This window comes from Podarcis bocagei (assembly GCF_964188305.1).
Source record: "Podarcis bocagei genome assembly, chromosome: 4".
Taxonomy (NCBI): Eukaryota; Metazoa; Chordata; class Lepidosauria; order Squamata; family Lacertidae; genus Podarcis; species Podarcis bocagei.
Window position 1 is genome coordinate 4,993,124 of NC_138128.1, and position 16,447 is coordinate 5,009,570.

Here is a 16,447-nt window from a genome sequence, read left to right on the forward strand (position 1 = left end):
ACCTATTTATCTACTCGCACTGTGACGTGCTTTCGAACTGCTAGGTTGGCAGGAGCTGGGACAGAGCAACGAGAGCTCACCCCAGTGCAGGGATTCGAACCGCCGACCTTCAACCTAGGCTCTGTGGATTAACCCACAGTGCCACCCATATCTAGTAAAACCCAAATTGGACCCTGCAAGCCTGAAGGCTGCTCATGCCTGTTCCAGGGGCCCTTTCTTGCTTCATGTGGGGAAACAGGAGCTCCCAAAGGTCAGCTCAGTGACCCTCTCGAAACTGCACACTCTCTAGACCCCTCCTGCGAAGGATCTGCAAAGGCGGCAGCATCATATCAGAGAAATGGATGCAGAAGGCGTTCCCTGAGGAGAGAGATGATTGGAACCACTGTTCCAAGGGTCACTTCGGGGCACGAGGGCTTCCCTCCACAAAAAGCGCTTCCATGAAGTAAGCTGCTTACAGGTCTCTGTGTCTAACCACTGAACATGCATCTTTTTCAGGGTCTGGGCTCCCAAACCAGGCATTCCATACTCAGCACATGCTGAAAGAACAGACCCGAGCCTTGCGAACCAGCACACAAAGCGCTTAAAGCTTCGTGACTCTGAGACGCCACCAATCAGACTCAGGCCACTGAGGGTCAGGAGGGTTTCAACGATGCGTTCTTGATGAGCGCTGCATCAACTGGGATTTTGACAATGTAAAGAGGGAGAGGAATGTGACTACCAAGTTCCAAAAGGGAGAGCAGTCCCGTGATTCCAAAGACAAGAAGCCAGCATGGGGAAAAGGTATTACAAAGAGTTATCTTTGTGGCTGAATCCATTCCCTGGGGGGGAGGCGTTAATGACTTCTTTTAGCCTTTCAACTGAGGCATGATTCAGGAGGTATCAGATCCGCTTTTAAGTTATTAAGGTTAGGAGCAGTGATTTCCCGCAAAAAGCACTGCATAAAAAGGCCAAGGGATCTGCTAAAGTGGATCTTGGGGGGGGGGGGGAGCAAAGCCAAAAGCCAGATTAATGGCTTGCCAGGGCACTGCCCCCCCCCCAATCTGGCCTCACATTTCTAGACATGTCCACAAATATCCTTAGCAAAGCACAAAATGCTAGTGCAGTAGGAAGGGACAAAAAGGCCCCGGAGAACAGAGGGAGCCAAATTTCCCCCCTTCCAAAGTAGCGGCAGGGGAGGGCTTTCTCAAGCAGTGGAAGGTCTACCCTTTTCCTCCCTTTTTAACCGGCTAGAATTTCCTTAGCCAGCACTGGCTAAGCTCACAAAGCAAGAGTGAAGACTTAGGATTGCTTCACACTTAAAGCCAAAGTTGGTGTGTGTGTTCCTGGATATACAGCCTTGCTCAAGAACTGCATCATCCTGGAAATATCTTACTGAATGACAGCGTCCCTCACCTTTTGGGAGTCAAAAATTTAGATGGCAGGCCAATCTAAATTGTATCCGTATATAAGACGACCCACAATTTTGATCATAATTTTAAAATAAAAAACCCTAGCCTTATACACGGAAAAGAATGGTATATGGAAGTTTATTTAATATTTTTATTAAATCTACTACTTCCTTACATTTTAAGGCCCTCCGCCGCGCATATACATACACACACACACACACACACACACACACACACACACACACATATATATATATATATATATATATATATATATATATATATATATATATATATATATATATGCAGGTTTTGGTGTCTTCGGGTGTCTTCCCGTGTAAGAGTTGGGGTGTCTAGGCGACGTTTCGACGAGGTCTCACTCGTCATCTTCAGGCTGGTGCTTTCGGCTTCTTGTTACTGGAACAGAGCAGGATCTCAGTGTTTGAGTTCCTATAAATACTGTTGAGGGGGTGTGGTGTATAGCCTCCAACGTTCTGGGCAGAGAGGAAGTTCCCAGGTTAGTGTGCCTTTTCTTCTTTTGTTCATTAATTACTTGAGGGATATCTTGAGTGATTTCTTGAGTGATATTCTGAGTACCACTTAGGAGGGTCATTAGGTGTGGATTAGTTGCTAAAGCTTTCGTGTCTTGACCTCTTGAGCTTGTGAAGAGTTTTTCTGAGAAGATGGCTGTACTGCACTTAGTTGTGCTCTGGCTTGGCTTCGTGTATAGGGGCGAGCTGTGGTTTTGTGCCCTGTGCCAGCCAGATCTGTGTAGGGATTGCAGGGGGGTGCAGCATCCGGAGGTGCCACTATGGTTTGGCTACTGGATGGTGTCTGTAATTTATCTGTGGAGAGGGTCTGGGTTTGGGTCTGGTGTGGTTGATTGGAGATGGCGTTCTGTGTGCCTCTGGTTCTGGTGTCGGTTTTTGTGGGGAGGGCTAATTTCCAGATGTCTGGCAGGCGGGACGTGTCGTCACGCTTGTTCATGTTGTGAGGGTGTTTCTCTATCTCGATGGCTTCCATGATTATTCTCTTGTGGTGATGTTCCATGTTAAAGAGCAATTTGGAATCTGCAAAATTAATTTCGTGTCCTGTTTCTTTCATGTGTTGGTAAAGAGAGGAAGTTTTTTCTTCTTTTTTGACGGCATTCTTGTGTTCTGCGATACGTGCATTTATTCGTCTGTTTGTTTGTCCAATGTACGTGGCTGGGCAGACTTTGCAGGGTATTTCATAGACCCCTTGGTTTTCTAACTGGATTTTATCTTTGGGGTTTCTGAGGATATTGGCTATTTTTTGGTTGGTGCAAAAGGCTGTTTTGATATTGTGTTTATGGAGGATTTTGCTAATTTTATCTGTAGTGCCCTTGATATAAGGAAGGAGGGCCATGCCATTGTTTTCTTCTGTGTCTTGGTTTTTGGGGGGTGTTTCTTTTTGGATTAGCTTCGTAACCCTGTTTTGCTGGTATCCGTTGGCGATTAACACATTTGAGAGATTCTGTAACTCAGTTGTCAAGTGGTCTTTGTCAGCCTGAGTTACAGAATCTCTCAAATGTGTTAATCGCCAACGGATACCAGCAAAACAGGGTTACGAAGCTAATCCAAAAAGAAACACCCCCCAAAAACCAAGACACAGAAGAAAACAATGGCATGGCCCTCCTTCCTTATATCAAGGGCACTACAGATAAAATTAGCAAAATCCTCCATAAACACAATATCAAAACAGCCTTTTGCACCAACCAAAAAATAGCCAATATCCTCAGAAACCCCAAAGATAAAATCCAGTTAGAAAACCAAGGGGTCTATGAAATACCCTGCAAAGTCTGCCCAGCCACGTACATTGGACAAACAAACAGACGAATAAATGCACGTATCGCAGAACACAAGAATGCCGTCAAAAAAGAAGAAAAAACTTCCTCTCTTTACCAACACATGAAAGAAACAGGACACGAAATTAATTTTGCAGATTCCAAATTGCTCTTTAACATGGAACATCACCACAAGAGAATAATCATGGAAGCCATCGAGATAGAGAAACACCCTCACAACATGAACAAGCGTGACGACACGTCCCGCCTGCCAGACATCTGGAAATTAGCCCTCCCCACAAAAACCGACACCAGAACCAGAGGCACACAGAACGCCATCTCCAATCAACCACACCAGACCCAAACCCAGACCCTCTCCACAGATAAATTACAGACACCATCCAGTAGCCAAACCATAGTGGCACCTCCGGATGCTGCACCCCCCTGCAATCCCTACACAGATCTGGCTGGCACAGGGCACAAAACCACAGCTCGCCCCTATACACGAAGCCAAGCCAGAGCACAACTAAGTGCAGTACAGCCATCTTCTCAGAAAAACTCTTCACAAGCTCAAGAGGTCAAGACACGAAAGCTTTAGCAACTAATCCACACCTAATGACCCTCCTAAGTGGTACTCAGAATATCACTCAAGAAATCACTCAAGATATCCCTCAAGTAATTAATGAACAAAAGAAGAAAAGGCACACTAACCTGGGAACTTCCTCTCTGCCCAGAACGTTGGAGGCTATACACCACACCCCCTCAACAGTATTTATAGGATCTCAAACACTGAGATCCTGCTCTGTTCCAGTAACAAGAAGCCGAAAGCACCAGCCTGAAGATGACGAGTGAGACCTCGTCGAAACGTCGCCTAGACACCCCAACTCTTACACGGGAAGACACCCGAAGACACCAAAACCTGCATTCCTGTACCCGTGAAAATCTACGAAAGCAAATATACACATATATATATACACATATATATATTGATATATTGAGATTTTGTGATATTTAGCTGGTGATATATCGTTATACTGAAAACCAGATATCGCCCAGCGCTAGACAGCACCCCATCAAACAGCGCTGAACCTGCTCAGTATTTCAGGATCCTTCACGCGCAAACCACGGGAAGTCCAGTCACACACCAAGGCTCAACAGTACCTTCGTGCTCTACTCCAGGGACGGAGAGGTCTTCTGTTCCTTGCCAGAGAATTTTCCCTGTTTCTGCATCACGGAGATTCATCCAATTTCTGTTTGCAAGGCAATTAAGGAAAAAAGCAGCAGCATTGCGGAACGATACCGAGCACGGCCTTATTCTAGGGACAAAGGCCTCCTGTGGCAGCAAGAATAAAATGGACCCAAACTGAAAATGAGCAGCAACATTCAGCTCCCATGAACAAAGGAAACTTCCTTATGTCAGGCTCCCATATCCATCTAATCCAGTATTTTCTTTTTTGGCATGGGGATCAGGGAAGAAAACGGCCCCACGCTGGCTGCCCGGTCCTTATTTTCAAACTGGGGATGCCAGAAGTGAACATGGGACCTTCTGCATGCAAACCATGTGCTCTAACTCTGAGAACAGTCCTTCTCCACACAAAAAATCATGGCTGCTTTGACTTTTGGAGAGTGCTCTCCCACAGCAGCTGAGGGAAACAGAGCAGCATTCCTGTTACTCCAATTACAAGCTGCTTTTTGAATTGTTAATTTTTAAAGTATTTCTATGAAGCAACCTTATACTAAGTTCAACTAAGTTCATCTAGACCAGCGGTTCTCAACCTGTGGGTCCCCAGATGTTGTTGGACTACAACTCCCATCATGCCTAGCTAGCAAGGCCAGAGCTCAGGGATGATGGGAGTTGTAGTCCAACAACATCTGGGGCCCAGAGGTTGAGAACTGCTGATCTGGACCGATACAATTCAACTCTGACTGCAGCCACTCTCCAAAACCTGCAAACCTTTTAGCTGGAGATGTCAGGAGAGCGGACCTGGGATCTTCCGTGTACAAGGCACAGGCTCCAGCACTGAGTTTGCAACCTCCCAGTTCCTACTCCCAAAGGTTCAGCAGAAGGCTGCTGTTGAGGGAAGCACCAGTGTTTGGAGAAGAGGATTTACACCACAGAGCTTGTGATTCTCTCTTTGGCAGCAGAAACATCTTTCAATAGCTGCAATTCTGTTTTAGAAAAAGGAAGAAAAGAAAACAGCAGTCGAGAAGAGCATGAGCAAAACGGGCCTTGTGTACATACAACAGACCAGGAACAATACGCAGAGGGGGAAATCATTCAGAAGCAGGTGAGGAGGAATGACAAGCAGAGCAGGTGACGCCTGGCAGGTCTAGTGAGCTGCCAAAGTAACAAGGAAGAAGGTCGGCAACTGAAACATGCCCTGCGGTGCAGAAATCAGACATCTTGAACCAGAGCCACATGTACGGTTATCTCCTAATGTGTTTAATTGGTTTAGCCAGTCTTCTACCTGAGCGAGAGAAAGGCTCTCTTTAAAAATAGATTCTTATCTCAAGAAGAGCAGCCGGGACCTGTAGGCAGAATCCGGAGAGCATTAAGTATCATTAAGTCACTGAGGCCATGTTAGTATGGATATTTGAAGGAAGACTGTCAGAGGAGTTTGGAGAAGGAGAAAATTTGCACCTGGGAGTGGAGAAAAAAGACAAACCTGGGAAGTGGAGCCATCAGGGGAGGAAGAAACCGCAAAGCGAATGCAACATTCAACCCAGAAAAGGTGTCTGGCTACAGACAAGGGTCAAGTAGCCTCCAATTCCTCAAGCACAGACTGCGATGAGCAGCATAAGGCAGGGAAATTCTCCTGCCTCCCAAATCAGCCATGTCTCACTGCAGTGCCCTTCCAGGGCTGACATTTAACTTGGTTTGTGCACACACTTATTATTGTAAAATCTCCCCCCACCTTTCAATCACAGGGACTCCCAAGGTAGCCAACAGCAGAAAGGCATAAAATCAATACGAAACACAGCTAAGTTCAAACAAAGAAAACAGTCAAAACCATTCGGCACCAGCACTGGATTCCCACTGAAAGCTAAAGAAATAAACAGATTCTTTGATTGTTTCCTAAAAGTCATCAGGCAGGGGACCCAGTGAACTGGTCGTGGGAGAGGTCAGGTGCCAAAACCAATGTAAATCTCACCCCTCAAGGATACTCATCGTGTTTCAGAAGATGGAAGAACTGTGACCAGGATGCGGAATGTATTAATAGGTGACCTGACCGGCTGAAACACAGAACTGGGCCTGTGAAATGCAATGAAAGAGAATGGCAAGCGGAGAACACCAACGCAGCCACCACACGAGATCATTGATGGCCTAAGTTTTTCTCAACATCCTCAACGTCAAAAAGAAAAGAAAATGGCCAAGGAACCGTGGTAGAGTGGTTGAGGCTTACGCAGCTGGCGATGTTTGCAGCCATGGATTCAAAGCCCATGTTCTCTCTGGCCGAAGGGGATCTGGAAGCTACACCAGAAAACTTGCCAAGGGGGACACAGCATGTGACGTGGTCCCTGCAGGAGGTCCCACATTCGATCCCAGGCATCTCTAGAGATCCCTGGAGCCAGCAGCAGGAAACACCCCTGTCTGAGTAGCTGGGAAGATGCTGCTAACCAGAAGCAGGCAGCAGGGAGGCTAGGGCAAGGTACCTTTCAAATGTTCAGCTATTTTATTCTGTACATGTAGTAAATCAATTCAGAAGTACAAACTTTCTCTTGCTTTGTGACACACTCAGTTTGCATTTCTCTAAAGAACCTTTTTTACTCTGGGATACAAAGCCTCCGTTCCCACCTCTCCATTTAATGCAGGACAGCTGAGGTTTTGTTGCAACCCACATTCAGCTCTGCATCCAGACAGGCCAAATTCTGGGGTAAGAAGGGCTTAATTCTGCAAACCAAACTGAGCAGGTTTGCTTATTTAATTCAAAATCCTTTATTAGGCATAGCACACCACACATTAACAAACAAACATCATTTACAGACTGTATAAAATACTGGCTCAGCGAACACAATTTATCCCAGACCTATTCTTAACTCCAGGACATAAATCGATGTACATAGATAATATAATACAACACAGCAACATCACCTACCATTACAAACCACTAAGTCTCTTTATCATGGCCCATTCTCTCTTCATGGACACGGTTTGCTTATTTATTTACTGCAATTGGGCACTGCTTTGCATAACGTATTCTGACTCCCCCCCCCCCCATGGCTAGGAACAAGGAGCTAAGCCAATCACTCAAAGCCCATCCCCAACAACTTGAAACTCTTCCTGCTCTTCTAAGACTCAAACTCACATTCTGCAGCACTCTGCAATTCTTTCCACTATGTTAATTTAAGCCTGGAAGCAGCATGGACAGGCCTTGTCTGACCACAAGTATGGCAAGTGGGGATAGACTGCTTAACCCTTTCCCAGCTCCAAACTGTCCTCCCCAAGGTGCTTTTTCAGATCAAGAGCCCTCCATCTCTCCTCCCTGCCTGGGAAGTAAAAACACAGGTCAGGGAGGAGGCACTGAGATGGAAAACCAAGTGGAGGAGGGTTAAGTAGTCTCTCTTCACTCAGCCTTCTGCTATTTGGACATAGCTTACTTAGGATGCTTTGGGTATAAAAAAATTCAGAAGAGAGAATTGCAGAATCCTACATAATCTGTTAATTTAAGATCAAGATTTCAGCAGGCATGGCCCCCAAACATTTAACAATGGGATCATCCATGTGTCTACTTCAGCGTTTACCAAACTTGGGGCTTCAGCTGTTTTCAGACTACAATTCCCATCATCCCTGACCACTGGTTCTGCCAGCTCTAGGGATGATGGGAGTTGTAGTACAAAAACAGCTGGAGTCCCAAGTTTGGGAAACACTGGTCTACTCAGGCTCTAGAGAACACAACTGCATCTCCAATGTGCTGGCAGATGAACAGACTAGCTGGAAAAAGCAGAGATCACATGAGTTCTCAAAAGATTAACAGCCACTCCCTTTTTGCATTTAAGCCTGAAGTGCCACCTATTCCCCCCCCCCCCCCCGACAGCCCAGGGAGTTGGATGGAAGAGGAGGGGAAATATGGGCTTCCAGCCTGCAATACATTTGTACCAAGTCCCCTACCCAGCACAGCAATTTCTGCAGCCATCCCTATTAAACCACTACCATTATTAGACTGTAACGGGAGGCCAAGCAGAGAGCAACAGCGAATGCTGCAACAGATGGATTTCAGGAGGGAATTGGAACTGCTCCAGATGCATCCATTGTCCTTTAATTGCTTATTTTCTTCCATTTCCCACTCCAGGGCGAAAGGAGGGCTCAGCTGAGAGGGCAGCTCCCATCAGACACTTCAGCCTGAGATATCTGCCCATCACCAGTTCTGCATAAAGACACCCCTAGCGCTTGAGTGATAAACCCAAGACAAGGAAAGTATTATTGACAGAATGGTTCTCACAAAGGGGAAACATGCCCGGGCAGAATGAGGCCTTAGCACTCAGGATGTCTCCAGAGTCTATGGAAGCCCAAGAGTCCCAAAAAGGTTCCATCAAGCTGCTGTTGCTGAAGCTCATTTAAAGGCATGGAGCTGCAGAATGAATCCAGAATTGCACCCCCAACTGCATTCCTGCTCCTTCAGGGATAGTGCAACCCTGTCCACGGCAGATAACTGACCCGATTTCTCAGATCTGCTAATAACTCACACACAGGGCCTCCGTCTTGCCAGGATTCAAGCTCAGCTTACTTTCCCTCATTCTGCCTGGCAAGGCATCTCCTGATGCAGATGTTATAGAGAAGCAGAGCTGTTGTGTCATCAGCAAACTGATGGCAGCATGTCCCAAAATTCCTAATGACCACTCCCAGCGGCTTCCTGTAGATATTAAATAGCATTGTGGATAGAGTAGTTTCTTGTAGGACCCCACAGTGTAACAAACAGGAAGACATAAAGCATTCTCTCAGCACTACTCTTTGGACTTGGTCATGATCATGATTGGGGGACGAAAGGGATGCTAAGTACAAAATAGCTGCTGGTGTTCATACTCTTTATGACCGCCATGATTTCATTTCAGTAGAGAACTCACAGAGCCAAATCAGGCACACAACACAAGCAATGTACAGCCAACTGAGTCAACGATTTTTAGATCCATCATCGCCCGTCTTTTAAAGCAATTCCCCATTGCACTTCTTCACCAACACCTGCCCTCCTTCCTAGGAGCTCAAGAGAACGCTCCACGCTCAGTGATTGGCCCAAAGCCACTGGTCAAATTTCATGCCCTCTGGGGTCCAAGTCCCACGTTGAAAGGACTTCCATCTCAGAAAGGAAGGCAGCTTAAAACCCTCTCAAAGGGTTCAGAGAAGGAGATTCACAGTTCTCTGTATTCTGGCCAGAGTCAAGCTGCATACCCTTAACGCTCAGCCAAAATAGAAGCCACAGTTTCCCAGTCAGCCCCTGTTAATCCTGGCACAACCCATCTTAGATGAATATGGGGAAAACACAACATGCAAAGTAGCAGAGCTGGGAGGGAGGGAGAAAAACGTTTGCAAGAGGCCTAGATGACTGGGATTTTTCCAGCCTTGCATATGTGAAGTGGAAAGATGACGTAAGAGGAGTAGGAAAAAGTTGTTTCAAAGCCTTAAGACACCAGCCTCAGAATTCTGAGCGTAATATAGTCCATTTCCTTAGTGGCATTCTCTAACGTCAAGGAGCCTGGTTTCCAACCTCAGCTATGCATTCAATTCACCATTGCTCTCTTCCTTGCAGTTTCCAGGAACTCCCCCTGCTCATTCCTTGCATCATGCACTCAACAGCATGCCCAGCTTTGTACCCTCACCCTGGTCCTCTTCTTAAGGCAAAGGCAAGCAGCCCAACCCTGAGCTGCTTGGGCTTCTCAATGTTTCCTCCCTGCATTGCCACAGAGATTTTCCAAGGCTGCTTCCAATCCGTTTCAAAACTTCGACATTCCTGGCACCGGAGAACAAAATCAGAGACTCTGGCAGAACAAGGACACTCAGGAGTTTCTCCAGGAAGCCAGCTGAAGACAAGAAAGCTACTCCAGAAAGTTGCAGCTATCCTAGCTGGCTCATTGCCCGCTTCCCTCCAGAGGGGTTCAAAGAAAGACCAGAAAGAGGGGTGGGATGTTTAGACATTATGCTCCAACAGAACTATTAGAAAGTGATAGCAGTGATATGTATGTGTACATGCAGGAACATTTTATAATGCAATCAAACACATGGTGTTGTGCAGTTTGCCACAGACAGAAATACTGGACCAGAACAGCAAGTATCTAGCTAAGCCTTGAAGAAACATAGGCAACTTCTCAACTCTATTCTCGTCAGGTGTAGCATAGATTTTCCCATTCAATACAACCACTTTTCAGATAGCAGACTGTATAGTGAAGCTGGCACCTTCTAGCCTCAAGGTACATGTGTTCTTGGGTAAGGTTATACAGTGGTACCTCGGTTTACAAACTTAATCTGTCCAGAAGTGCGTTCTTAAACCGAGGCGTGCTTTCCCTATTGAGGCCTCCAGCCACTGGTGCCCTTCCACCGTTCAGATTCTGTTCTTAGACCGAGATAAAGTTCACAAACCGGGACACTACTTCCGGTTTGGCGGAGTTTGTAAACCGAATCATTCGTAAACAGGACTGTTCTTAAACCAAGGTATATCAAATCCACGGGGACGGGAAGGAACAATTTCAAATGAGGAAATCTTTATTGCTTCTCATTCAAGAGCATTTCCCTTCCTTCCCTAGCAAGGGGATTTGTGGACAAAGTGTTTCTTTACCACAAAGCCTCCCAGAGTGGTTGGGGAAACCCAGCCAGATGGGCAGGGTATAAATAATAAAATTAGCATCATTATTAAAGGTAAATGCAGCTTATATGACCTGCCAGGTTATGGCTGATCCTAGCCCAGAAGATGCTAGAAAACACGAGGCCGATTCCAGAAAGACAACTGTGCAGCACTCTGTGTTGATCTTGCTGCAACAGAGTTGTGGCACTTTTCAATATTAACAGATTTGGTGTCACATAAGCTTCTGTGGGTTAGAAACTTCACCAGATGCATGAAACGCTGTCCTCAGCTGGTGTGTGCACTCTCACACACACTTAAAAGTGTGTGTGTGAGACAAGCTGAGAGGCCAAAGGCCATGGCATATTAATAGCTGCTGTAGGTCTATGCAGAACCCAAATGTATGCAAGATAACAAGAGAGTGACTCTTTCACAACAGCAGCAATTGAAAATAATATACTCTTTCCTGTTACTCCGCACTAATGATTATCGGCAAATCAGATTTATTCAGTTCAGGCTTTATTGAAGGAGGCATTTCCTTCACGTTGCAGCTTTTAAATTATCAAAAGCATGATTAGAAAGATAGCATTATCATCAATTACTGCTGTTGTGAAGAGGTCAGTATTCTGATCTTGTTCACTCTGCAACTGCAGCTTCCGATCTTTCCCGGAAAGGCCATCGAAAGGGAGGCCACTGCTGCCGGTTCTTTTCTCTTTCTACACGTGTGTGATGTATTAGCCAGCGAACTGCAGAGAATGCTTCATGCACCTGATGAAGTGGACTCCAGTCCACAATAAACCTGTCAGTCTGTGAAGTGCCACAAGACCCTTTGCTGTTTTTAGAAAACACCAAGAGATTTCTGTTTGGTAGCAGCGCTTATCTGGACTGGGCCCTATGTCAACTCAGGGAAAGTACAAGCTGGTTCTGGGCCCTTTGAGGAAGTGTTGTGGCTCCACAGTGCAGCCCATGCTTTGGATGCAAAAGGATCACAGTTCAATCCCCGGCATCTGCAGGAAGAGCTGGGAGATGTCCAGCCCAAAGCCCAGAAGAGCTGCTGCCAGTCAGTGTGGACAGAACAGAGCTGGATGGGCCAATGGTCTGACTCAACCCGAGGAAGCCTCCTAGGTTCCACATCCAGGATCAAAAGACAATCTTCCCCGCAAGAGTATTGTTGTCCCAGAAATGGAAGCAAGAAGAAATCCCGACGAAAGAAGAATGGCAGACGAAATTAATGGACTACGCAGAATTGGATAAAATGACAGGAAGGATTCGAAACCTGCGGGACCAGAGATTTACAGAAGATTGGAAGAAATATACAAACTATTTGAAGAGCAACTGTAATCAACAAATTACACTAGTAGAAGTTTTGTAAGGAGGAATATAGGAAATATTGCAAAGAAGAGAGATATTACTATTTAAATGTAATAGTGAAAGTTAGAAATGTAAATTAAAGGAAAAGTATTGGAAAATTTTCAGATGTGATTGATGGAAGCCAAAAAACATGTATAAAAAGATATAAAAGTATGTTTAATAATTGTTGAAAATGATATGCTAAAAAACTAATATTTTTCTTTTTTAAAAGGACAATCTTCCCCGGAAGAGGCAGACCATGACGTGCCGTTCTTCATCCTTTTGTTCTTATCGCACGGCACACATGAACAACTTTGGATCTGCTGGCAAACACTCAGCAGGATCTTCATCTCCAGAAGCAGCGACTGCCCTGCTCCTGAACAGCAAAGCAAGGATATTGGCACCCTCCCTGCCTGGCATCCTCGGCGCACCTGGGAGAGGAAGCATGGCAGAATGCCAGTCTCACCAGGGAGAGCTGCTTGTGTCACTTGCCAAGTGGCACACTGCTACCATGGCGATAGGTGCCAGAGGAGGGAGGCTCTGCCTCATAAAAAACAATATGGGTAAACATGAGCAGCCAGAGAGCCACCGCATCCCCAGGCAGAAATGGGCGTTATCTTACACAGCCAGATGCTGAAGCAAGCAGTTTCAAATGTGAGCTCCTGACAACTGGAATTGCTTTTCCCCTCCACAAAAGCAGGGATGCCCTTCTGGGAACATGTCAAAAGGAGTGGTGATACTGCGGCAGGGATGCTAATAAGCCTGTGAGGGTCGGCATTTGCACACTGAGCAGAATCCGAACTGTTGCACACTTCCTTCGCCCAGCTTTGATGTTTCCTCTCTCTCTCTCTCCTCACACCCCATTCCCAGAAGCAGACTAGCCATTTACATGAACACATTTAGCAATGCAGAGTGGTTGAAGTTCGACACTTTATCCTGCTAAAGCCGTGTATTAAAAGGATAGTTCCAAGAGCATGAAATGTACACACACTTAGCACGCACCTTCGATCAATTACCCACAATAAATCTGGATTCCAGGCAAGCCCAGAGAATGCAGATGGGCCTCCTGTCCTTACAGATTTAAACTTATTGAAATTTCACAGCGGACTCACACTGAGCCCTGGGCTGCTGCAGCATCTAATGAGCAAAATAAAAATTCTGATCAGGACTGAGGCAAGCGCTCCCTGGGAAACCTATGCCAATGCTGCAACGGGCTTCTATTTGCTGACGAAGCACCAAAGCACGACAGGCTGCCTGCCCAACATTCCCAAGGAAGAACATCAACCTGGACCGTACAGCACGGCTGTGCGTGCTTTGCACTTAAAAGTATTAAAATACTATGGGAAAGTAACCAAGTTACTTTATTTATTTCTATGGGCTGTAGTTCAGTGGCAGATGCATTCTGTAAGCCCCAATGCCATGGCCTGATCTGTTGTGGTGTTACAGTGAGCATGAGTTCTTCCCGCAAGGCATCAATACTCCTGGGCTCTACATCTGATGTTGCAGGCCCACCTGCTGCCACTGACTCAACTGCTCTGGTACTAGAGGGTCTAGTCCAGGGGTCAGCAACCTTTTTCAGCTGTGGGCTGGTCCTCAGACCATGTGGTGGGCAGGACTATATTTTTTTTTGGGGGGGGAATGAATTCCTGTGCCCCACAAATAACCCAGAGATGCGTTTTAAATAAAAGAACACATTCAACTCATGTAAAAACATGCTGATTCCCGGACCGTCTGCGGGCCGGATTGAGAAGGTGATTGGGCCGCATCCGGTCCCCAGGTCTTAGGTTGCCTACCCCTGGTCTAGTCAGTCCTGAGGATTGGGGGGGGTGGGGAACTAGAAAGTGAATTCTATGTGAAATTTAACCCCTCACTCCCTTAGGCTGAAACCCCTGGTCTTTGTAAGCACAGATCATCTGAGTGGTATCTGAGTATTTTGTGAGAAAGGAACAGAAAACTCTTCCTGCAAGGCAGGATATTTGGTGGATGAAGGCACACTATTAGGGCTGCTCCTTGCTTGTCTTAGGGCATACAGTGGTACCTCAGGTTAAGTACTTAATTCGTTCCGGAGGTCCGTTCTTAACCTGAATCTGTTCTTAACCTGAAGACCACTTTAGCTAATGGGGCCTCCTGCTGCTGCCGCGCCGCCGGAGCACGATTTATGTTCTCATCCTGAAGCAAAGTTCTTAACCCGAGGTACTATTTCTGAGTTAACGGAGTCTGTAACCTGAAGCATATGTAACCTGAAGTGTATGTAACCTGAGGTACCACTGTACTACTCTTAATTTTACATACAACTTCAAAAGCATACTTGTGGCACTAAAGGAAACCTGCATAGCCCCCCAGAACTGCACTAAAAAAAAACCCTTCCCTATCTCAGGCCTCGTTTACCTAGGCTATTTCGGTTTAACTCATCAATACTCTGTGTCTATAGATACCTAGGTATGAGTTAGGAGTGATTAGGAGTCCAGATTTGTTCATGCTAAAGTACACTGCTGGCAAACAGGAAGTCCAAATGGTGGCAGGCACAACACCCAGCACAGCAGTATGCGAATCAAACTTCAGAAACGGAATCATAAGCAGCAGTCCAGGGAGAGGAACGTACCTTTGCCCAGAAGAGACCTGCACAAGCTGCCCTGTTCCAGTGGGCAGAAGAAACCCAGAACTGACTAGCTGGACTGTGGGTGCCAGAGACACTGAACCTTATGCTCACACTAAACAGCTGTCTGCATCAGTCCTCATATCCAGCTAACCTGAAGCTCATTTTCTGAAGCCTTGACAGTGTTTTGCCCAAGTTTAAACTTCCACTGCCAGACATCACCATATGGCACCTTCTCTCCCACCAAAACTATGACACCTTCTCTCCCACTGGACTAGAGTCTTGCTTCCACCTACTGGAGGTATGCATGTGGAGGAGGAGCTGAATCTATGTGCTTCATTTCCACCTGAAAACTTAAAAGACTTTTCATCAACACAACCACCTCAGTCTTTGTTAAGCAAGGCCTAACCAATCCTTTCCTCGGCTGTTAGCAGCTGTGCTCTAGTGAAACATTTAAGCGGACTTCCTTTTTCTTTAACGCTGCACCGGGTTATTGGCCAAAGCAGCAGCCCTTGGAGACTCAGGTGTCAATATTCTCTTAGACGGAATAATAAATTCCACGGATTGGAATGACACCTTGAGGTCTAAGCCTGAACCCATAAGCAACACACTGGAAAGGGGTTTCTGAAAGTTAAGAAGCTGATTGTTTCTGCTGCTGCCCAACTCACAGAGCGATAACAGCCATCTGCAAGGGAGGAAGAGAGAGGAAGTCAGGGACTGAGAGAATAGTCCCTGAGCAGAGCAGGCACAAAGCAAATGGGAGAAAGATGTGATGGGAACTAACCGGTGCCAGAATGCTGTTGGTCACCGAAGGCTCAAAAGCAAGATGCGTTCCTCCAGCCTTTGTTTGTGGGACAAGCCATTCAGAAGTTTCAACTGACACTTCAGAAACAGACAGTGAAGATTTTCTCTGCTCTGCCTTCAAAACGGCACACGGCACTTGCGCTGTAGTCAGCCTTAGCTAAGCTCACACTGTTTCTACAATGTCCAGGGGGAATGGGGCATCTCCCGGGCATTGCTGTAGTAAGCCATTCACAATCAAGGCAGGCTCATCCTGTCTTTAGAACGAACGACACACACAGAGAGACATTTAGTCCCTGCAAGGCTAATGCTGGAGGTGTTAAGCATTTCTGCGAGAGGCAAAGCAATACGTCAAGAGCGAGACTGCTCCCAAGAAAGCGACTGCGCACTGTGGTACTTATTTATGAACCAGCCCATATCAGACGTTTCTGGTGCCATGCCAACCCTGCTGCCTTACACATTCCTGAACAGCGTGGCCGTTTGTTCCATGCTCTACAGACTGAGAGTTGTGAAGGAAACAAGAGCGCGGAGAGTCCCCCTCTGCCAACAACCCCCTTGAGAAGCCAGGAGCTAGAGAAAGAAAAGCCTCATTCTGCAGGAGAAGGAGCACAGAGGGGAGTGACTAAGACGCCGGCAGGATCTCACGCCCCAGCTCTCGCTGGCTTGCTCCAAGTCTCATCCACCGAGAGAAAAGGCTTGCCGTGTGCAAATGCTAGCCACAAATGGAAATACGAGGGTG

The 16,447-nt window shown here is 46.4% G+C and overlaps 1 protein-coding gene across 1 annotated transcript in view; it reads right to left on the minus strand.

Annotated features, from left to right (window-relative positions):
- Nucleotides 1–16,447, minus strand: part of PDE6D (phosphodiesterase 6D) — a 31,720-nt gene that overhangs the window by 6,402 nt on the left and 8,871 nt on the right. Inside the window, exon 2 of the mRNA XM_081190716.1 lies at nucleotides 4,354–4,442. Within this exon, the coding sequence (XP_081046842.1) occupies nucleotides 4,354–4,442 (89 nt within the window). The remainder of the gene's footprint in view (nucleotides 1–4,353; nucleotides 4,443–16,447) is intronic.